This window comes from Geospiza fortis, unplaced genomic scaffold (assembly GCF_000277835.1).
Source record: "Geospiza fortis unplaced genomic scaffold, GeoFor_1.0 scaffold114, whole genome shotgun sequence".
In the NCBI taxonomy this organism is placed as follows: Eukaryota; Metazoa; Chordata; class Aves; order Passeriformes; family Thraupidae; genus Geospiza; species Geospiza fortis.
This window is the reverse complement of record NW_005054383.1, coordinates 2,669,101-2,690,434: the sequence shown is the minus strand read 5'-3', so window position 1 is coordinate 2,690,434 and position 21,334 is coordinate 2,669,101. Positions and strand designations below refer to the sequence as shown.

At 50.2% G+C, this 21,334-nt stretch overlaps 2 protein-coding genes across 3 annotated transcripts in view; one reads left to right on the top strand and one right to left on the bottom strand.

Annotated features, from left to right (window-relative positions):
• The first annotated feature begins 9,448 nt into the window (after positions 1-9,448).
• NAA60 (N(alpha)-acetyltransferase 60, NatF catalytic subunit) lies at positions 9,449-17,699 on the top strand. Of its 2 annotated transcripts, XM_031060442.1 has the most exons (7): positions 9,449-9,476; positions 10,850-10,965; positions 12,563-12,692; positions 13,806-13,902; positions 16,014-16,248; positions 16,975-17,157; positions 17,539-17,699. In XM_031060442.1, exons 2-6 carry the CDS (start codon positions 10,856-10,858, stop codon positions 17,129-17,131), a joined length of 729 nt encoding a protein of 242 aa, XP_030916302.1. In that variant the 5' UTR covers positions 9,449-9,476; positions 10,850-10,855; the 3' UTR covers positions 17,132-17,157; positions 17,539-17,699. The 2 variants fall into 2 exon arrangements, with proteins under 2 accessions (XP_030916302.1, XP_005425269.1); XM_005425212.2 differs by lacking the exon at positions 9,449-9,476 and having other exon boundaries at positions 10,815-10,965.
• A 3,435-nt stretch (positions 17,700-21,134) lies between these two features.
• The window catches only part of NUDT16L1 (nudix hydrolase 16 like 1), a 1,913-nt gene continuing 1,713 nt past the window's right edge, over positions 21,135-21,334 (bottom strand). The window contains exon 4 of the mRNA XM_014308743.2: positions 21,135-21,212. Coding sequence (XP_014164218.1) covers positions 21,135-21,212 — 78 coding nt within the window. The remainder of the gene's footprint in view (positions 21,213-21,334) is intronic.

The following is a 21,334-nucleotide window of genomic DNA, read 5'->3' as shown; positions in this document are numbered from 1 at the left end:
CCTTCCCGGTAACGGTGCCGTGGGTGTCGCCTGTCCGTCCCCATTTCCGCCCCTCGCGGCCGGGTTTCCCGGGGAAGGCCGGGCTGCCCGGTGCTCCCCGCGCAGAACGGAGCTGCTCGGCCTTGCTCCGGTTCGTTTGTGGGCTCGGCTGGCGGTGTGGAGCCCACCGGCATTGCTGTGTCCAGGCAGGAGCTAAACGTGTCCGGGACAATCCGCTCTCGGTCCCCGGCCTCAGATTATTTCTGTGTCCCGCTGTGGGAGCGTTTCCTTGTGGTCCCGATGTACCCGAGTGGGAGCTCGGCCTGCTCCTGCCTGTTGGTTTGTCCCGATTCTCTTGTGCTACAGCAGCGCCCAGCCCGTGCTGGGTGATCTTGCTCAGCTCCTGACCCTTGGCCACGTTTCCTTGCCCTCTGGTGTTTAATTCACAGACACAGAGACATTAAATGCCTGCACCAACCTCAGACCAGACTCTTTTAGATGGATCTTGTTCCCCTCTCTGTTTATTCTGATAATTCCCAGTGTCCTCCTTTGCTGTGGCCACAGCTGCTCTCCCTGTGAGCCTGGATGCTTTTCTTCCTTGCAGCGCTCAACACAAATTGGAAATGTTTGCATTCCTTCAAGCTCCATTCCTTGTCTTACCCACCAGCCTGCAGTTTTACTTGGCTTTTGGCATTGTGGGAGCTTTCTGCAGCTGCCAGTATTTTAGATTTTACCATCCTGGAGATCTGTGCCCTGCCCCAAAGGATCCTCAGCCACTTTTGCATTTCTGTTCCTCTCCTCTTCCATTGAGCCCTGCTGAATGGGCTCTCTTTTCACTGTGGATTCATCCTAAATGATTTTAATCTAATTAATTTATTTTAATCTGCCACAGACTCCCCTTAGTCCAGGTCAGTGTCCTCAGAAGCCTTTATGGGAGCATTTTGGGGGCACTGGAGCTTGGTGTGTTTCCAGATTATCCAATTGTCTCTTGGGATAAACTCCAGCAGGTGTGTCACAAGTGAAGTGAAAAAGAAAACAAACCAAAAAAAAAACCCCAAACCCCACTGCTGGGTCTGTCCCAGAGTGTGATAATTCATGTGTGAGCTCATTTACAAGATAAACCTGAGCATTTCTAAGATAAACCTGATAAAGCTGAGCAGCCTCACCCCCTCAGCAGCCCTGACAGGGACCAGGCTTTTAAAGCAGAAGGTTTTCTTTTGCTAAAAAATTGCTACAAAGTAATTCTGTTATCATCTAAACTGCTCTAACCTGGTGGCAAAGGAAGAGCCATTTCTTAGTGGTGCTGAGACAGTTTTGTTTTCTCTTTGAAGCTGCTGTTCCTCTCAGCAGATTGTTTGAGGTGCTGAAGACAAATCTCGTGTCTGACTCTCTGGGAAGTGGCTGTGCTGGGAATGCCTCTGCAAACCTGTGCCATTCTTCATTTTCACTTCTTTTCCCAAACCAGTGTCACTCCACACTGGAGTTGGATGTGATGGAACTTTGTGGGAGCTGCCAGTGGAATTCAGGAAATGCTCTTTACCCACAGAGCATCTGCATTTATTGTTATTGACAAACTCTGCTGCTTCTCTCGTGTCTGGTGTTATTTCTGTGCCAGTAAGGATGATCTTTATTTGGGGATGGGGTTTTTCTCCTGGTGGAGGGATTTTGGGGGGTGTTCTGAGTGCAGGGTTGGGTCTGTGAGTCAGTGCTGGGCTCAGAGCCTGCAGCTGATGTGAGCTGGTCCTGCCAGCCCAAAGCCATTCTGTCATTTCCTGCCCCTGTTCCCCTCTCTGCCCCCAGCCAGGCACTCCCAGTGGGATCCATGGGGAAGCTGTGCCTGACTCAGGGTGCCAGCACTGCTGGGAATAGCTGAGCAATTCCAGCTGCACACTCAGGCACCTCCTGGCAGGGCTGATCCAGAAATCCTGCAGCTCCCAGGGCAAGGATTCCCTTCTGTGACCTGTTCAGGTGCTTTTAGAGAACCAATTTCTGTTCAGGGTGACAGCAGAAAAATCTGCCTCAGATCTGCACCTTGCCTCCAAAGTGGGGAGCCAAGTGCTGCCCAAAACCAAAATTCTCAGGGTGGGATCGCTCCTCCCTCCCTGGGTCTGACCTGTCACACCATGTCTGGGGGCTTCAGAAAGACTTGGCAAAAAAAACCACTTCAAAAAGTGTTGCAAAAAATCTTTTTGAGCTTCATGTTTCACTCTGTCCCCCCACCCACTTCCCTCCCTGCAGAGAGGTAGGAACAGGAGCTGCTCAGTTTCCCAACATCACCTTTTAATAAAGTTTTTAATTTCTGCTTCTCAGCTTATTGCTGTGGCTGTCAGAGCAGACAGCTGTGCCAGAACCCATTTTAAATGTTATTAGTTTAAAACAGCAGCAGTGGAGTTTTTGAGTTGAACATGAGAATTTCATGCTTGGAGAAAGGAAAGGAAAGAGGAAAAGGGAAAGGAGAAGGGAAAGGAAAGAGCAAAAAGGAAGGAAAGAGGAGAAAGGAAAGGAGAAGGGAAAGGAAAGAGCAAAAAGGAAGGAAAGAGGAGAAAGGAAAGGAGAAGGGAAAGGAAAGAGCAAAAAGGAAGGAAAGAGGATAAAGGAAAGGAGAAGGGAAAGGAAAGAGCAAAAAGGAAGGAAAGAGGAGAAAGGAAAAAGGAAAGGAAAGGAAGGCAAATCTTGGACAGGTGTTCACTTTGGGGCACTTGTGTGACAGCTGAGGAAGGAATGTTCTTTTGAAGCTTTTTCAAAATGTGTTTTATTTGAAAGGCCCTTGTTTGCAGTAAGCTCTGGGCAGCTGTGTTGGTGTCTCCTGTGAGGGTGGAGGGGCTGGGTTCTGTCAGTGCTGCTCCATAATGAGGACAGTGTGCAGGAAATGGAGGCAGCCTCAAGTTCCCTTCCCCAGGGGTTTGCAGGCTGCATTTCTGGCTGTTTTTCAGTCACTACACACATTTTCTGTGTGGCTCTTTATTCAAACTCAGAAAGGGCAGCAGGCCTGCAGGTGTGATGGATTGTTTGGGGATTTTTTTGTTTGTTTTTTGGAGGAAGAGGAACCTTGCTGTGTATGAAATCTGCCCTCCAGCCAGGAGCTTGTTGTCAGTGTGTCTCTTTTGTGACCCCTGGGTTTGAACTCCCCACAGTGCCCCTGTCTCAAAGCAGATTTTCTCTTCCTCTTCTTAACAAGAAAAGATTTAACAGCAAAACCCTCTTAGAGATTCTTGTTTGCCATTCCCCAGAGGAGTTGCTGTATCTGGGGCAGCAGGAAGCCAGGCCCTGAGCTGTGAGCTTCAGAGACACTTCCTTTGGGGACTGGCTCCTGTGAAATCCACGGCTCCTGTCGTGTTTCCAGAGCTGTAAGGTGAAAGAACAGCCCAGAAAGTGACCCACATACAAAACATTAATGATTTCTGCTGCTGGAAGTCTGACAAGTCCTGCTCTGAGTGTGCAGAAGATCAGGGGTATAAAAGGATTTTCACTAACAGTAAGTGTTCTTTATTTCTAATAAATAACCACTGCTTGCTACACAGGTAGAAGTACATTTTACCTTCTCACCTTTTCATATCCTTTTGGGGACTGTTTCAAATCCTGATCCTTCATGGCAGGAGGCCAGAGTGTCAATGACAGTGATCCTGGGTGTTTGACTTGGAGCCTTTCAGTGCTGTGCTGTGCACACCTCGATGAGGGCAGAGTGGAAAATTGTGTGGAGCTCTAGACAAGGCACAAATCTGCTCTTAGAACGGCGTTTTCAGTATTTCAGAGCTGAGGAAAAATAGTCTGAGCCATCTGGGGTGAGTCTTTAGGAGGAGGGCTGATTGCCAGGATGGTTTGCCCAGGCTGTGTGTGACAGTGCTGCCGTCCTGGCTGTCACAGTTCAACATGCTCTGGCCAAGCTCTTGTAGCTGTTCCACACGAGGAGGGTGTAAAATCCAACTGTATTTGGTGTTAGCTGGGAGTCTGAAATCACAGCAGAAGCTGAGCACAGTGATGACAGTGTATGGATGGCTCCAAATCCAAGTGCCTGTTCCTGGTCTCTGTGTGCTCAGGAAGGAGTACACAGGTTGAAGCCTGCTTTGCTTCCTTCAAAGTTTACTTTTTAAAAGTAAATTTGCAGAGTAAAATGATCCAGTTGTTACACTTTGGGCTCAGCTGTGTGTATATTCCTGCCATGCTGGCCTGGCTCTCTCAGAAGATGTGATTCTTTATTAATTGGCTGAGGACACCTGACAGTTCACTGGTGCAGATGTTTCATCTCAGCCCAAGGTTACCCTGCAGCCTCCCTGGGGCTGAGGAGAGCTCAGCTTTCCTCACAACACCCTGAGCTCACTGCCTGTTTCCATCCTCCACTGTGGGGTGCTACTCAAGCACACTGCCCTGGGTGGATTTACTGGACAGGAAAGTCCAGGCACTGACAAACTCCTTTCTGCAGAGTGATGTCCCCAAGAGAATCCCATTAGTGCTTGGGATGGGCTCTGGGGACAGATGGGATCCACGTGGCAGGGCTGGGTTAAGCTGGTGTGTTCCTCATGTGCCAGGGCAGGGGAGGGCAGTTTTCTGCACAGGAAGAAGCTGCTATTGAAGGAATTTAAATATTGAGGAGCTCCAGTATTGAGCTGGTGCACAGCCCTGAGTGACCTGGAGCCCACGAGGGGCTTGGAGGCTCAGTGCTTTTGATTCTGGTGGAAAAGGCAGAGAAACAGGGATCAAAAGGTGTTCTGGGCTGTTGTGAAGTCCCATAATCAGGGCCTGCTTCCCCCCACAGTACTGTGTGTTTTCCAGACCAAGGCACAGAATTTTGTCCCAGATTTCTCATTAAGAACCTCACTCACTGCAAGCCTCTGCCAGAGCAGGGAATGAAGGGCTGGCAGTGCAGGGCAGCACTGCTGTGGGATGTGCTGAGTGCACAGGGATGGAGGTGAAACCATCAGTGCTCAGTGTGTGACCGTGGGCTCCAGGCTCTGTGGGTTTTGTTAACAAAGTGGGGATGAGGGGAGCTCTGCCCTGTGGGGTTTGTGTGCTGCCTGTCCCAAAGGAACCCCTGGGCACTCCTAGAAGGAGCAGGAGCATTCCATGGATAAGCAGAGTGGCACAAATGCCCTGTCAGGTGTGTTTGCACTGCACACTGGCAGGGCTGGGGGTGTTGGTGCAGGCAGCACATTTGATACCCCAGCTTCCAGCTGTGCCTTTAGATCCAAAGGGACTGCTCTGATTGCAGGCAGGATGAAGAGATTTGCTCCTCACTGATGTTATGTGGGTCTGAGCAACCTGATCTAAGTTGGGTTAAACCCCAAAGGGTCTTTCCAACCTACATTTCTTTATTCCATAACCATACTTGAAGTAGTACTGAGAAGCTGTCAAGCCAAGTATTTAAATATCTTTAAAAATTTGGCTCCTGTTGCTTGGATAACGTTGCCCTAAGTCCTGGAAGTGCCTCTTTGAGATTCTTGGTGATGAATCCAGGATGTTTTGAAATGCAGTTGCACTTTCATTGTATTCAATGAAAGGAGCTTGGTGACAGAGGTGTCTGTGTGGAACATTCCCTGTGAGACCAGTAACCTAAAAACACAGTAAGCTGAGAATGAAATGCAGCAGGGAAATCTCTACTGCTTTGTGGAATTAGACTGGTTCAGACTGAATGGTTTCATGTAAATCAAATCCCCAGTGCCAGACAGCACAAGGTAGAGAGACTTAGAGCTGTGAGAATTCCTGCTCGTGTTCTGGAAGATAACAGCAGGTTGTGGCTGGTTTGGGTACTGTGGTGCTCAGTCACAGCTAAAATCCTGCATTTTGTTAGCTCTTAGGTTCTCTCTGGGCTTTGTTTGATCCTATTTACTTACAAGTGAGAGAGGATGTCAAATGTGATTAATTTTTCTTTCCTGGCAATGTGGTGTTACCGGGATCTGAGCAGTGTCCAGATGGTGACTGGAGTTGCAAACAAGGATTTGGTGGTGACACTGCAGCAGCACCTCTGCTGTGAGGGAACCAGGCACAGGGAAATCCATCTCTGTCCCTGTGTGCAGGGAAATGTCTAAAGTGAAGCAGAGGCCCTGTGACATGCCCTGCAGTGCTGGGCAGAGGCTGCCAGGACAGGCCAGCCCCTCCCTGTGCCCCGGGGGTTGTTTGGTGTCACTGCCCTTGCTCTGGCACAGCCCCTTCGTGGGGCATCCTTGGCAGTCACTGCAGAAACTTCATCTTTTCCTTCTGTGGAAGGATAGCAGATAATCCTTAATAATCCAGCAAGAGTGTGCTCAAAGTGAATGCTTTGAATTCCTGAGGGTGAAAATCTTCATCCTGAGTGTTTGAGGATCTGCACTGTTTAATGTTGGGGGTGCTGGGACACGGGGCAGGCTGGGGGTGCCTTAGGGACAATTATTAGCACCCTGAATGATGGCACCCATTTATAAACACCCACAGCCTGCCAGGCCTTCTCTTTATTCTTCCCTGCAGCTCTGCTGCTTTCTGTAGGATGAATTGATCTCAATTAGCTTTTAAGTAAAGTAAAAGGTATTGATGGACTTCGATCCAGCTTTGTTTCTGCAAGTGAAGAAGATTCCTTCACTTTGGTTTTTGTGTGAACACTAAATTTAAAGTCAATACATCCCTAACTGGGAATTAGAGTTGTAAACAATCCTAGTTATTATTTGTTTGGCTTTAGTCAAACCAAGATTACCTGGCTTTTATTCTGCTAGGAAATTCAGTGATATTTGTTGCTAGATGATAAAATTTTTATTTGGGAATTTCATGAGTTTATCTGCTCGGAAGCTGAAGTCAAAAATTAATGAAACCAGCATCTTGTTCACTGGTGAAATCCAACTCGTTTTTGCAGGATGCACAAGGCAGAAGCATTGTTAAAACATGTCTAACAGTGCTAAACAACGGAAATCTCAACTTGTAGAACCACTTGGCCAGGTTTTTGTAGGTATGGAAGTGCTGAAGGGATTTTCAAACACATTTAAGCAGCTGTCTGCCAAAGCATCACACTTTATCCTTCATTTGAGCACCCTGCTGGATTGAGTGCCGGTTCTGTATGGCTGCCTGTCTCTCTAGAAGTGTGACCTTATGTAGATTTTATTAGGATTTTTATTTTTTTTTTAATACAGAAGCTCTAAGAGGGAGTGAAAACCTCCTCCTGCTCTTGAGAAAAGCTTGAGCTGTCTTAGCTGTGAAGCATGTGGTCCATGTAAAGAAACTGTTCCTGCACCTGGCTCTAAACAAGAGCTGCTCCTTGTCCATGGGCTCAGGAGGTGCTGGTGGTGGGACTGGCAGTGCCTGTGCTTGGCTCCATGTGCTGAGTGGGCAGGGACAGCCCCTGGAGGCCCTGCCATGGCTCTGCTGCCTTTTGACACAACTGTGAAATGCTGTTCTTTAGCTCATTATAGCTTATTGATGCCAAAGATTCATGACATTGTTTTTAAATAGCAAGTTCAGGCCTCACAATGTACTTTAATTTAAAATTGTATGTCAAATTGGCTTGTTTAGTGATGCATTTACTATTTCTTTTCATCCAGCTTCCATTACTGCTAAATATTTGTCATAAGAATTTCCCAGGTTCCTCTGAGCTACCAAATACACTCGAGGCCAAAACATTTTGCTAGATTTGTTTCAATAGAGCAAGGCCAAAACTAGTCAAAATGCTTAAAACTTTCCTGTATTTTTGAAATGAATTTGTTATGCATTAATATCTGCAGGTTTTAGGTAAGAAAGGGAATTAAATGCTCAGTTTCTAGCTCTACTTGCTCCTGACTGCAGGATTTTGTAAGAGGCTGTCCTCAGAGCTTTTCCAAATGTTTATCTGCCCAATCCCTTTGTAAGCATGAAATGTTCAATAAAATATGAAAAGTTGGCTCATTTCCTAATCCTCCTGAACAAGTGCTTCCTGTTTGGACAGAAGGTGAGGTCGCTGTGCCCCCAGGAGGGGACAGTGGGTGATGCTGGCCACATCCTCCCAGACTGTGGCCAGCATGGGAACCAAAGGCTGACATCTGAGAAAAAGATATTAAAAGAAATAAGATAACTTCACTTTGGCTTTCCCAAGTGGCCATGGGCACCCTTGAATTCACCACATGCCCCTGGAGCCTGCATTTGGCTTCACAGGAGCCACCCTTTGGTCTCACAGGTCAGAACTTGTGTTGTCAGTGTTGCTGCCTCTAAACCCCTAAAGGCTCTTTTAACTTCCAGGGTTTTGTTTTACACTAATAGTGCTTTTGGTTTATTTTGTGCTTTCAAACATGTGTTTTGTCCTCTTAAGTTGGCTCTGAAGGTGATACTTGGGTCGCTGTGTTGGCTGAGATTGAGTTCAGGAGTTTGTGCTGAGGACAGCGTTGCCACAGGCTGTGCCCAAGGCCAGGACCTGCTCTTTTTCCTGGGGCTTTTTCCAGGTATCCCAGCAGACCCAGAGGCTGTCACCTGGCTATGAAGGGAATTTATTTGCCTGGAATTTCTTCTCTCTTGATCCCAGCAGCCACTTCCCACAGCTCCTCCAGCAGCAGCGACACCTGGCCAGGAGGAAGGGACACAGCTCTGCTCTCCTGAACCCCAGGGCAGGACACAGTGCCAAATGGGTGTCCCAAATGTCCTTTAAATGTCCTGGAGCATCTGGATTGAGTCCCTGCAAACACAACCAGCCGTGGGTGTCTGAATTTGAGGGGAGGGGGATTATCCTGTTCAACAAAACAGCCATGGATTACTTGATGGAGGCTGGCTTCAGCTCCAGGATAATGTGTAATGCTTGCCCAGCTCTTTGAGAACACGGTGTTAAATACACACGGACTAATCCTCACAGGAATGTGTCCTGTGCTGCCCTGCCTTTTCTACTCATTAGCAAAACCGTGGCTCTGGCATGGTGGTTTCATTTCTCTCTGATTTATTAATGCTGAGAAGGGGTGTTCCCTTACAGGAGCATTGAAACTTTGCAAGGAAAACGATCCTGTGGTGTCACAGCTCTGAAAGGGCTCAGCAGGGCTGAGACTGGGGTCCACAGCATCCAGAACCAGTGGTGGGGGTCAGATGAGCCTCAGCCAGCAGATGCTTGTCCTTCTTTCTTCAGAGTCCCTTGGGGTGAAGCTGAGGCTTTTAAAAGGTCACCAGAGGCTGGGGGTGGGGAGTGTGTGCACCACTGTGACAGGATACAGATTCCAAGTTGGCCTCTGAGGGCTTGAGCCAATTCTGGGAGTGTGAAAGAAGTTGTAAAGGCAGCAAGGAGTGCAGGTTTTGTAGGGGTTTAAGTTGTTCTGAAACTGGCACCTGGGCTGAGTGTGAGTGCTGTGGGCTGCTCAGTAAACAGGCAGCCACAGTCCTGGAACAGGCTGGAAAATAGCTGTGATGCTTTTTAAGGAATTCTTTGGAGAGGAACAAGTGATCCATTTCTGTACAGAGTGACTGTAACTGCCAGAGTAGAATCACAGAATATGCTGAAGGCAAGGGACCCATCAGCATCACTGAGTCCAACTCCTGGCCTTGCACAGCACACCCAGGGAATCTCACCGTGTGCTTGAGAGCTTGTCCAAGTAAGTTTATTAACTTTATAATTTATAATTCATTGCTAAATTGTAAGTTTGGCAACCTAAAATTGCCCAAAGTGGCAGTTGTAACTTTGCCAGTTACAATATTTGTGTAGAAGCTGCTCAAATGGCACATGCAATCCAAAGGGGAGTGTGTTTAAATCTGTTCCTCCTTGAGCTCTGAGCTTTAAATCAAGAGCACTGGAGAGCTGAGCAGCCCTTTTCACAGGAGGGCACCGACAAACGTTGCTCTGTGCAGCTTTTCCCTTATAACTTGGAACTTTGAAACCAAGACTTAAGACTCTTAAAATTGGGAAAAGAAAGTAAAAATTTTAAGTAATTTATTTTTGTTAAGGGCGGTGGCTTTGGGGTTTTCTAATTTGCATCCTGGTCTGGTTCTTTTACCAGGGAGGGTCAGAGTGAGAGAGATGAAGGAAATGACTCCTCCTGTCTCCACTCACCTTGTCTGTCTCATGTGGGGCTTTGCCATGCCTAAAATGTGTTCTCCAGTCATCCCTCAGTGCTACAAATGCTTTTACAACCGCTTTAGCTATCACTTGCTTCTTTCCCTCTGGTGCTTGTTAAAAAAGGCCGAAGACATTGCAGCAAATGTTGTGTTTGTGCTCAGCACATGGTGGCAGGGCTGTGGAGAAAAGGTGTCCTGGGATTTCTGTGTCTGAGTGCTCTGTGCTGGGCTGGGAGGAGCTGTGGCACTCAGGAATGAGGGGAAGTGAAACTAGATCTCATTTCACCAGCATAGGTTAAACAAGATGAACATTTTAGAGTTGGAATCCTCTGCATATGTGCTCACTGGAGATGGCAGGGTTGTGCAAGAGGACCTTCTAAACGTTCCCCTAGCAGTGCTTCCTTTTTAAGCTGTTTGTTCAGGTTTGTTTTAACAAGATGTTGGTGCTGCATGGACATTTGAAGAGCTCCATGCAACATAAGGTACACTTGGCAGGCTGTTGGCTCATTTAATGCTCTTTTTGGAAGGGCTGTGGCCACGTGCTCCTCACACACAGAGCCACCAGCCTGTGCTCCCAGGGACCAGGATGTGCCTGGACCTGGGGCTGGAGGGATGGTCAGGCTCAGCTGGGAGCTGGGCTTGCCCCGTGGCCAGCACAGCTTTGAGTTCTTTCTCAGGTCGATGTTTCTGTGTTTTGCTTCATCTCCCCTGAAAACTCACTTTCCTGGGAAATCCCTTTCTCCAGGAGAAGCCCCGGGTGGTGCTGTGGGATCAGCCCCAGGTGGTGCTGTGGGGTCAGCCCCTGGTGTGGGGTCAGCCCCTGGTGTGGGGTCAGCCCCTGGTGTGGGGTCAGCCCCTGGAGGTGCTGTGGATCAGCCCCTGTGTTGCAGCTCTCTGCGCTTCCTCCCTGCAGGCGTGAATGACAGAGGAGGTGCCCCCGAGCGCACTGACGGATGTGACCCTGCGCCTGCTGTGCCACGATGACATAGACACGGTGAAGCAGCTCTGTGGAGACTGGTTCCCAATAGAGTATGTGCCTGCTCTGGGGGCAGAGGGGTGAACCTGCACTGCTCCAGCTCTGTGGAGCCTCAGGGCTGTTGCCAGGACAGCAGCAGGCTGAGAATCTTCTGTGCACCGTGGTTAAATAAGTCAAACAAAAAAAAATCCCTAAGCTATAATTTTTTTTTCTTTTTATCCTTTTCTTTAAACCTATTTATATCTATTCTTAACTAAACAGCCAAAAAAACACCAGCAACTCACACCTATAACCCATCAAACCAAACCTAAACCAAACATTTCCAACACCAAAAACCTAATAAAAAACGAAATAAACCAAACTACAACCCCAAAAAAAACTTTCAAAATTTATCATCTTTTAAAACAACGAAAAGCTTTATTATTTAATATTATTTAAATTTCATTATTTAATAAATTCATTATAATTTATTAAATATATTAAATTTAATATAATAGTTAATTTAAATATTAATATTTAATACCTAATTTAAATTAAATATTAATATTCAATTTAAATATTAAATATTGTGTTAAATTTGGAATTAATAATTTTTTCCCACTTTTCTCAAAAAAAAAAAAATTCTCCCAAACCAATTAATAATTTCTCCCAAACCTACTTTCCAAAAAAAAAAACCTATAAAAATTCTCTCCAAAATTTACCCTAAACCAGAACAAATACATCCATTGGTGCCCAGTGTGGATCCTTTGGTCCAAAGGTCCTTTGCTGCCTGTACTGGAGTCATCAGAAACTTCCTGTGTGCACATTTGGGCAGGAAAATGGGTTCTGTCATTAAAGGGATGGATCAGCTTCTTGAGAAAGACTGAATGTGGTGGGAAAGGGCAAGACCTGCAGGAAAAAGGATCCCTGTGCTTGTGGAAGGAAGTTGTGTCCTGGAGCCTGGGGCTGGGGCAGCACCCTCAGAGCTGAACTGAGGGCTGCTCTGAATGTCCTGGGGAACTGAGCACTGCTCCTCCCTTACAGCTGATCTCAGCCTGCCCCAGGGAATTCCCCAGACCCACATTTGGTCAATGCCCATGGCTCCACAAGCACAGGAGCTTTTCTGGGGGACACTGACAGAATTGTGGCCTAAAGCATCCATACAGCTCTAGACTTCATGGATTTTTAACTTTAGCTTCATAGAAAATTCTAGCAGATTATAATTAAGATTGAATAAAATGTAACAAATCAGCAAAAGCATTCATAATATTTTGAGTTTGTAGATTTCTTTTAGAGGCAAGACATGCTGAACTCTCATTTGGAGATAAATGAACATACAGTAGTTTCCCTTTAGTAGCTGCAGAAGGAGGAGGAGAACTGGAGGCTGGTGGTGTGATGATTTTTTGTCCCTATCAATATGCAGCATATTTTTTACTTGTGTATCAAATTAATGAGATCCTTATGCTCTTAGATGAGGGCAGATGGATCTTGCATTTAAAAATAACTTGCTAAAGATGGATGTGAAAGCTCTGGGCAAAGACTGTAAGATGAAGATGTGATTCTCTTAGCAAGGCAGCAGGCCATTACATGAAGGAACCCACTAAAGGGGTTGCAGTGCCTGTTCCCATGGGCTTTGCACACCCAGACATTGGTGTTTGTGGTTCCTTCCAGGTACCCTGACTCATGGTACCGAGATATCACTTCCAACAAGAAGTTCTTTTCGCTCGCAGCCACCTACAGAGGCTCCATCGTGGGGATGATAGTGGCAGAGATCAAGAGCAGGACCAAGGTGCACAAAGAGGTATGTGATACCCTGGCCTTCAGCAGCACAGAACCCACCCCATGCTCTGGGCAATGGGCATGGACCTGTTTGGGGTGGGGTTTTTCCTGCCCTGCTCAGACATTTGGTCTGAGTTCATGTCAGGAGTGAAGCACGCTCTGATTTCCAGCTAATGGAGCCGGGCTGAGGGGCTGTGTGGTACCACAGAGGCTCTTCCTGCTGGGGCATGGCCCCCATGGAGAGCTGAGGGATCAGATCCTGCAGGATAATCCCTGGCCATGGCTGGTGTAGCTGTGGGAGCACAAAACTCTTTTTTTCATAAGAGCTTCCTTAGCTGTGCTGGGTGAGTCACTCTGGTGACTTCCTGCAGAAACTCCTCCCTTTGCACAGTCCCTGTCCCAGGCCCTGAGGGGAGCTAACCTGTCTGCAGAGAGCTTGGACTTCAGAGATAACAGAGCTGGGAGGCCAGGAGGGAGGGAAAGAAGAGATGGTCAGTGAAGACAGCATGGGAAAAGAGCACTAACAAAAAAGGCAGGGGCAGTGCAGGGAGTGCCTAACTCCTGGAAGGCCCTCAGTGATGTGGTTAAACAATAACCAACATGCACAGAGCAGCACATGGGTCTCTTCACCTCAGCTGTCTGGCTTCATCTCAAAGCTCATCATAGTCAGGAGCTGCATCTTCAGCAACTTCTGCAAAAGGCTCTTGTTCCAGACCAGCTGAAAGCCAAGGGTTTATTCAGGCACTGCTCTGGGCAACTGGGGCTGTGGGATGTGCTCCTTGTCCTCCCCAGCTGACACAGCTCAGGTGCACCTTGCAGGCCACAAGGACTTGCTGGGTTGATCTAAACTCTGCTGGGTGGCTCCAGAGCTGGCACTTTGAATCATTCTGGTAAAGAAAGCAAGTTCTGTCCCTAAACCCAAGCATGGTTTGTGTTCTGCCTCTGGGAGGATGATGTGAAAATAGGAATAGCCCCATGCTTGGATATTTTAACTTCCATGCCAAAAACTTCAGCTAACACTGTTAAGAGAAGTTTCCTGCTTTAGCCTTGTTTTCAGGTGTTCAGTGCAGGGTTCTTGCTTTCTCCTGTGCCTCCCCAGGTACCCTGTTAAAAAACCTGTCCTATCTCTGTGCAGGATGGAGATATCCTAGCTTCCAATTTTCCTGTGGACACTCAAGTCGCTTACATCCTAAGCCTTGGAGTGGTGAAGGAGTTCAGAAAACATGGAATAGGTAAGATGCTGCTCAGTGCCAGCTGTTGGTGCATTTGCCAGATGTGACTGAAGGAGCTCCAGTATCTCCCTGCAGTGTCCCTGAGGGAATGGGAAAGGGTTACCTGTGACTGGTACCAGCAGGTGGGACAGTGCAGGTGCACTGGGAGCTTTTTACTGGTGTGGGCACAACACAATGTGCAAATATTTCCACAGTGCACAGGCATTTGTCAGTCTTGTTCCCAGGAGCCAGCTGAGCACACCAAAAACTCACACTGGTGCTGCTGAGTGTGTCTGAAAGTGTAAGAACTTCACCCAGAAGCAGGGTTTGAAATTATTTTCATTCTGGGTCTCAGCAGTCTGATCCTTGAGGCAGAAAACAGAGCTGCTTTTAATCTTTCATCTTCAACAGATAGAACAAACTGTGAGAAAACCACAAAGGGAACTGGAAAATAATGTAACTTGTGCCTGATGAGATCTCAAATGTACAAGTCAGCTCTGAATGTCTGCTGCCACATGCAGCTTTCCTGCAGCCATTTGAAATCCTGGAGTCAGAAAGGTTTTCTCTGTTTAGAGCAGTTGGGTTCTGTCACCAAGTGCTGCCCTTGTGGTGCCATTTCAGGCAGGATGTGGATCTCTGATCTGCAGAAGGGAATGGGCCAGGTTTGGCAGTGGACATGGGTATAACTCAGCACCTCCAAGTCCTCCCTTCTCCCCCAGGCATGTTTGGAGAGGTATGAACTTAGAGGATACACAAAGAAATGACCACAGAGTCCTTGGTGAGAGCATTAAAATGCCACTGGAGAGAATTTTCCAGTACAAAGAAGAAAGTGGTAGCTCAGAATGATCACAGAAGCTGGTAAAGAGGTCTTTCTGTAAAATTATGGTGGTTTTCAGTCTCCTCCTAATATCCAAATCCTATTTTTTTCCCAGTTCTATCTTGCTGGAAATTTGTCCTTTCAGAGTCAGTATTTCCTGTATCCATTCCATCTGCACAGCATGTTGCTGTGCTCTCTCAAAAACTTTGAGCTTGCACCTGTAGGAACACAACCTATAAAAAGCTGCTGCTGCTTTTTCTGAGACTTTTCTCTTGAGTTTTCCTAGTGGTGTTTGAAGCTGTAGCCTTTCATGCAGGAGGCTCTTCACTCCAGCCATGCTTCTGAGCACTAAAGCTCTGATTTGCTCTGATTTCTGTAAAAGGGTTTGGTTTTTAGTTCTCTGCTGTTCTTAAACCACAGGACAGCTGGATTTCTGTGAGGTAGAAGATTGGAATATCTCATAACAAAATGGAACTGCTCTGTTGGTGATGTCTCAGTGGTTTTTTGGTCTTGGCTGATACAGATTCTCACTAAGTGTCAAGAGAAAATGAAGTCAGTGCTGTTGACTTCTGCTCTGAAATCTTGTGGGTCCTCCAGGGAGTCCTGCAGGCCCTAGGGATTGTGAAACAGCAGCAGCCATCTCCCCTGTGTGTTAGTCAGGCTGAATCTTCAGGCTGGTGTTACCACACCTGCTGGAAGAAGCTCCCATGCAGGTTCTGCTGGGTCCTGCATGTTGAGGTGGTGTGGGTGAACCCCAGGGTTTGTCTCTCGGGGCTGGAGGATCCTCTGTACCCCTCTCTGGTTTTTCCTGCTGGCTGCAGCAAATGCAGGTTGGATGAGGCTGTCTCCACTCCTCCTTAGAAGGTGTCTTAAAATCCCAGTAGTTCTTAGATTTTGATTCAAGCTCAGCAGACACGATAGAATAACCTGCTTGTGAAGTCCTGTTTTGACATTGTGCTGCATCAAATGGCTTTAAAATAAATACATGTATGGGGTGCAACTGATACCACTGAAAATGAGTCACTGACCTTGCCCAAAGCCAGGAGCTCTCTGTTGGGGATGAGCGGTATTGACAAAGTTCTGCCTCATCCTTGTGGTTATTGAGTCAGAGGTTTGTGTCTTTAAAATCTCTGGGTTTTGAAGCCATGCTCATAGGTGAGACCATGTATGAAAACCATGTAGAAGGTCCTGTGAGAACTGGGTGGGGTTTGGGGTCTCCAGGTGTGTGCAGCAATCCCTGATTAGCAATCCCTGGTGCAGGAGGGCTCAGCTGGGCCCCACACACACTGTGATCCTGCTGCCTTCCCTTCAACAGGTTCCCTCTTGCTTGAGAGTCTGAAAGATCACATCTCCACCACTGCCCAGGACCACTGCAAAGCCATCTACCTGCACGTGCTCACCACCAACAACACAGCAATAAACTTCTATGAAAACAGAGACTTTAAACAGCACCACTACCTGCCCTATTACTACTCCATCCGAGGGGTCCTCAAAGATGGCTTCACCTACGTCCTGTACATCAACGGCGGGCACCCACCCTGGACAATCTTATATCCTTTCCCTGCAGGCTGCTGAGGGAGGCCAAACCCTGCTTTGGGTTCACAGCAGCAGAGTGTGGGTAGATGTGGGAACTGAAATCTGCTCAGCTGTGGGTTTAATCTGAAGCTGGAAGGAAGGAGATGTTAGAGTTATTTGATGTAGGATGGTTGGAGCAAGTTGGATGCCAGTGAGAGCGAGTGCTGGCATTAGGCCAAAGTTCTGGGTGTGCTTTGGCTTCTAGGGTGCAGGATTTAGCCATGAACAGGGCAGAGAAACCCCTTGGTCTTGTTTCCTGTGACCTGGGATCCCCTGTGAGCTTGGGCTGGCCTGGATCTCAGCAGGCTGCTCCCACACTGACTTAGGGGATTTGTTTCAGGTCAACGGATCATGGAGAAGAAACTTGATCCTTCCTGGGTGTAGCTGGTCAGTTCCAACCTCCCTGGGCAGAGGGATGGATTGCTCTCCTCACAGGATCTTCTGTGGAGTGCAAAGGGAACTGCTTCGAGGAGGTATTTCCTACACAGGCTGGAGCTGCCATTCCCAAAGTGCCATCCTTTCCAGGGCAGGGCAGAGCTGCCTTTGGTAGAAAGGTGGAGGCAGAGATTGCAAGGAGCAGACCTGACTGAGCTGAGCAGCTTCCAATGTGTGGGGTCCCTGCAGGCAGGGCAACTCCAGGAGAGATTTATGTTCTTTGCTAAGTTACAGTGTAAGTGTTGCTGTCCTTAACTGGTGGCCACTGACTACCTACAGCACATTGGCTCCACACTGGCCAGCCTGAGCCCGTGCTCCATCCCCCAGAGGATATACAGACAAGCCCAGAGCCTCCTCTGCAGCCTCCTGCCCTGGTCTGGCATTTCTGCCAAGAGCAGCATCGAGTACAGCCGGACAATGTGACTGACTGGGGGCGCACGGGAAGCCAGGTGGGTGCTGGGGACAGCTCCCTTCCCTGCCACGGCCACTGTGCTGTGACAGCTCCTGGGGTGAGCTCATTGCTGCTGTGGAACGGGTCTGGGCATGGCTGTGCTCCAGCTCCACCAGCAGCTGAACTCCTGCAGGTTTCATTTAAAGGGATATAAAATTCTGACCTTGTTTACTGGAGCCCAAACCCAACAGCAGCTGGAACCTGCTGTCCCTTTCCTTTTCCCAGCTGCTGCAGCAGCGTGCAGGACCCACAGAGTCCCAGCACAGTGACTGGAAGCCCCAGTGCTCCCAGTGCCATTGCAAGTGTCCAGGACAGTGGCTCCCCAGCACACCTTCCCTAAGTGTTTCCCTAAAACATTTGCCTTCTTTTCTTTCCATAGGATTGTTTCTCCTTCCACCTGACACCCGGCTCTGCACTGGTTCCAGTGATGACAGCTCTTGGCCGGTGACCCAGCCTCCGGACGGGATTCCCTGTTCCTCAGGGCCTGACCTTTGGTAGAGCTTCACCCTGGGGCTGCAGCCCCGGCTCCCCCCACGGGCAGGGCGGGCCTGGCCGTGCGGGCCCCGGGTGTCACACTCGGTGTGCTCTGGGTGTCACACTCGGTGTGCCCCGGGTGTCACCGCTCGGTGTGCTCCGGGTGTCACACTCGGTGTGCCCCGGGTGTCACCGCTCGGTGTGCTCCGGGTGTCACACTCGGTGTGCCCCGGGTGTCACCGCTCGGTGTGCTCCGGGTGTCACACTCGGTGTGCCCCGGGTGTCACCGCTCGGTGTGCTCCGGGTGTCACACTCGGTGTGCCCCGGGTGTCACCGCTCGGTGTGCTCCGGGTGTCACACTCGGTGTGCCCCGGGTGTCACCGCTCGGTGTGCTCCGGGTGTCACACTCGGTGTGCCCCGGGTGTCACCGCTCGGTGTGCTCCGGGTGTCACACTCGGTGTGCCCCGGGTGTCACCGCTCGGTGTGCTCCGGGTGTCACACTCGGTGTGCCCCGGGTGTCACCGCTCGGTGTGCTCCGGGTGTCACACTCGGTGTGCCCCGGGTGTCACCGCTCGGTGTGCTCCGGGTGTCACACTCGGTGTGCCCCGGGTGTCACCGCTCAGTGTGCCCTGGGTGTCACACTTGGTGTGCCCTGGGTGTCACACTCAGTGTGCCCCAGGTGTCACTGCTCAGTGTGCCCTGGGTGTCACACTTGGTGTGCCCTGGGTGTCACACTCGGTGTGCCCCGGGTGTCACCGCTCGGTGTGCTCCGGGTGTCACCGCTCGGTGTGCTCCGGGTGTCACCGCTCGGTGTGCTCCGGGTGTCACCGCTCGGTGTGCTCCGGGTGTCACCGCTCGGTGTGCTCCGGGTGTCACCGCTCGGTGTGCTCCGGGTGTCACCGCTCGGTGTGCTCCGGGTGTCACCGCTCGGTGTGCATGCTGCACTGTCCCCGCCTCTCCCCTTGCCTCGGTCTGCTCCTCCCACACCCGCGATGTCGGGGGTTCAGCTGCTGCTCCCGCTCCATCCACAGCTGCTCAGAGCAGCTGAGGGGGGGGGCATGGATCTGCACTGAAAAACCACTAAAATGGACTGGGAGAGCCCTGGCTGCCGGGGCAGAGGCTGCCCTTGCTGCTGGGGAAGGGGCAGCTGGGGCAGGGGAGAGGGAGGGATGGGAATCATGTTTAGGTCCTGCCACATCAGCTGTTGGTGCGTCCTGTGGTAACTTCCAGGGAGAGCAACTGCCTCGCATGAGAACCCACCCAGCCCCACCAGCCCTCTGGAGTGATGTAAAAAAAAGCATATAATTCAGGATGCATAAAGTAGAAGGCAGGGAATGAAATTGCTATTTCATAGTGAAATATATATGTATTATACTGTATAGATCTTTCTGCCTTTGTCCAGGATGGAATGTAGCAGGGGAGGGGAGCTGGGAGTGTAGAGTCTGGTCCAGAGCCCTTCTCCCTTCCTTGGCACCAGGCTGGACTTTGCAGGATCTTGAGGGATGGGATGGGATGTGTGCACAGCTCACAGCAGCTTTCCCTTGCTGAGGAAGGTGCCCCAGCTGTTCACTGTCCTGCTTTGGGCTGTGCTGGGCAGTCTCTCAGTGGCCCTGTCCTGTCCAGGAGCCTCTGCCTGGACTGAGTGGCTCATGTGCAGCCAGGCCAGGGACCCTGCTGTATTCCCATGGCAAATCCCCCTTCCCTGGCCAAGGCTCTTCCGCTGCTCAGAACCATGTTCCTTATTCCAACCTCATTTTTTAACTGGGACTGGAGCAGAGGATCTGTGCCAGAGCAGGGCCTGGATGGGCTGGCACTGCCAGCTGTGGCAGGGGCTGGGCAGGCCCTGGGGGTGACACATGGCTCAGGCTGGGCCTTAGAAGAGCCAACAAGCACCTTGCAGCCTGGATGGGCACAGAAAGCCCTGTCAGTGCCCAGCCCCGAGGTGGGAGCTCACTGTCTCACTAATAAAAGGATGCAGGAGATGAGCTGCTCTGAGTGGTGCCAGGCTGGAGAGCAGGCAGCCTCAGGGGCTGGCATGTTGGGTGTCTGGGAGCAGCACCAGGCTCTTCTGGGAGGTGCTGGTCCTGCTGGGGCTCAAAGACAAGGTAAAGGGGTGTTTATGAGGAGTCAGGGCAGTGATGGAAAGCCCAGCCTGTGAGACCTTCAAGCCCCAAGGGGCCAGGGCTGCTGCCCTCGTAGGCCTCTTCCATCCCCCATGTCATCTCTGGCTCTCCTCTAGTTCAGCAGTGCCAGTGGCACTGGGCAGGCAGCTCCTCCCCAGCCCCAGTGCCTCCTCAGGGCCCCTGACACCCTTCCAGCCTCAGCTGTTACCAGTTGGGGGAATTTTTGCTTATCCACTATTACTTATCACATCTGTTGGCTGAGTTTCTTTAGCAGCCCAAGCCTGTTTTTTCTCAGCACTTGCTTTCTCTGGACCAGAATGAAGCTCTTCTCTCTTGACTGCCTGGGGCTGATGTGTGTCTGTGTCCCCAGTTTCTCCCCTGCCTCTCACACAACCCAACTCCACTACTCGAGCACGTCCCAAGGGAGCTGTGACTGGTCTGTGTGTCCTCCTACCACCCTGTCCTGAGGTGTCAGCCCTGTCCCCCCCTTAGCCCATTATTTATTGAAGAACCTCTCTCTAAATATCTTCAATTAAACCAAACCTCTTTTTTGAGTTGTCTGTCCCTGCAGAGACTCCACATCTGGCCAGCTGCTTGTGCTCTGTCCCACAGCAGGGTGAGCAGACCCTTTTCTGTGGGGCTGGGGGGGTCCTGGGGGAGCTGCAGGGAGAGGGGGTGCAGGGAAGGGGAAGCAGCTCCACCAGGGCTGAGCCTGCCCTTCCAACAGGACTGCAGCATGGGTGGGTTTTCCTTGTAGCCTTGTGCAGCTGCAGCGCTGGGCTCCTCGCTGGCTGTGCCCACTCCAGCCAGGACCGAGGCTCCTCAGGCACAGCCTGTGCTGGGCAGGTGCTCCTGCACCTGGGACAAGCTGCTCCCAGCCCTGCCTGGAGCCCTGGGGAGCACAGGCCCTTCTGGAGCAACCCAAACTCTCAAGGGCTGTAGTGGTGCAGCACCTGAGCCAGCCCACACCTCCCCTGCCAGCCCCAGCTCCAGCCCCTCACCCTGCGCCTCCCCAGCTCTGGGTCACCACCGGCTCTGCACCAGCCCTCAAGAATGATCCCAAGTGTTAAACTTTCAGCAAAGCCATTTATTCCACTTTCCTGCTCCCACAGATCTCCAGGTAGGGACCCACATGAGCATCCCCAACGCCCCAGAGGGAATTCATGGCACGGCTGCCCCGTTGTGCCAGCACCCCAAGCGGGAGCCTGGCCACTAACATGGGCAGAGGTGCTTGACCAGAAGCCCCAGGCCTCAGCTGTGCCCAGTGCCAACACAGCCACGTCCAAGTCAAGATGGGGCATTTAAAAAATTAGATGTTTTGTTCCTTACAAATGAAAGGGGGACCTGACAGCAGCAGTGTGTCCCTGAAATCAAAGCGTTATTCTAAGGCTCTGGCGCCCTCACGTAAGCACATGAACTCTCTGCAGGGGCTGTGCAGGTTGATCTGGGAAGCTCGCTAAGAGTTTAATGGCCATAAAAATAAAATCGCTTTTCCCTGCTTTAGACAAACCCAACCCCTCCCGGCTGGGCAGTGGGATCTCGTGGGCAGCCACTGCAGCCAGCCACGGGTCGCAAAGG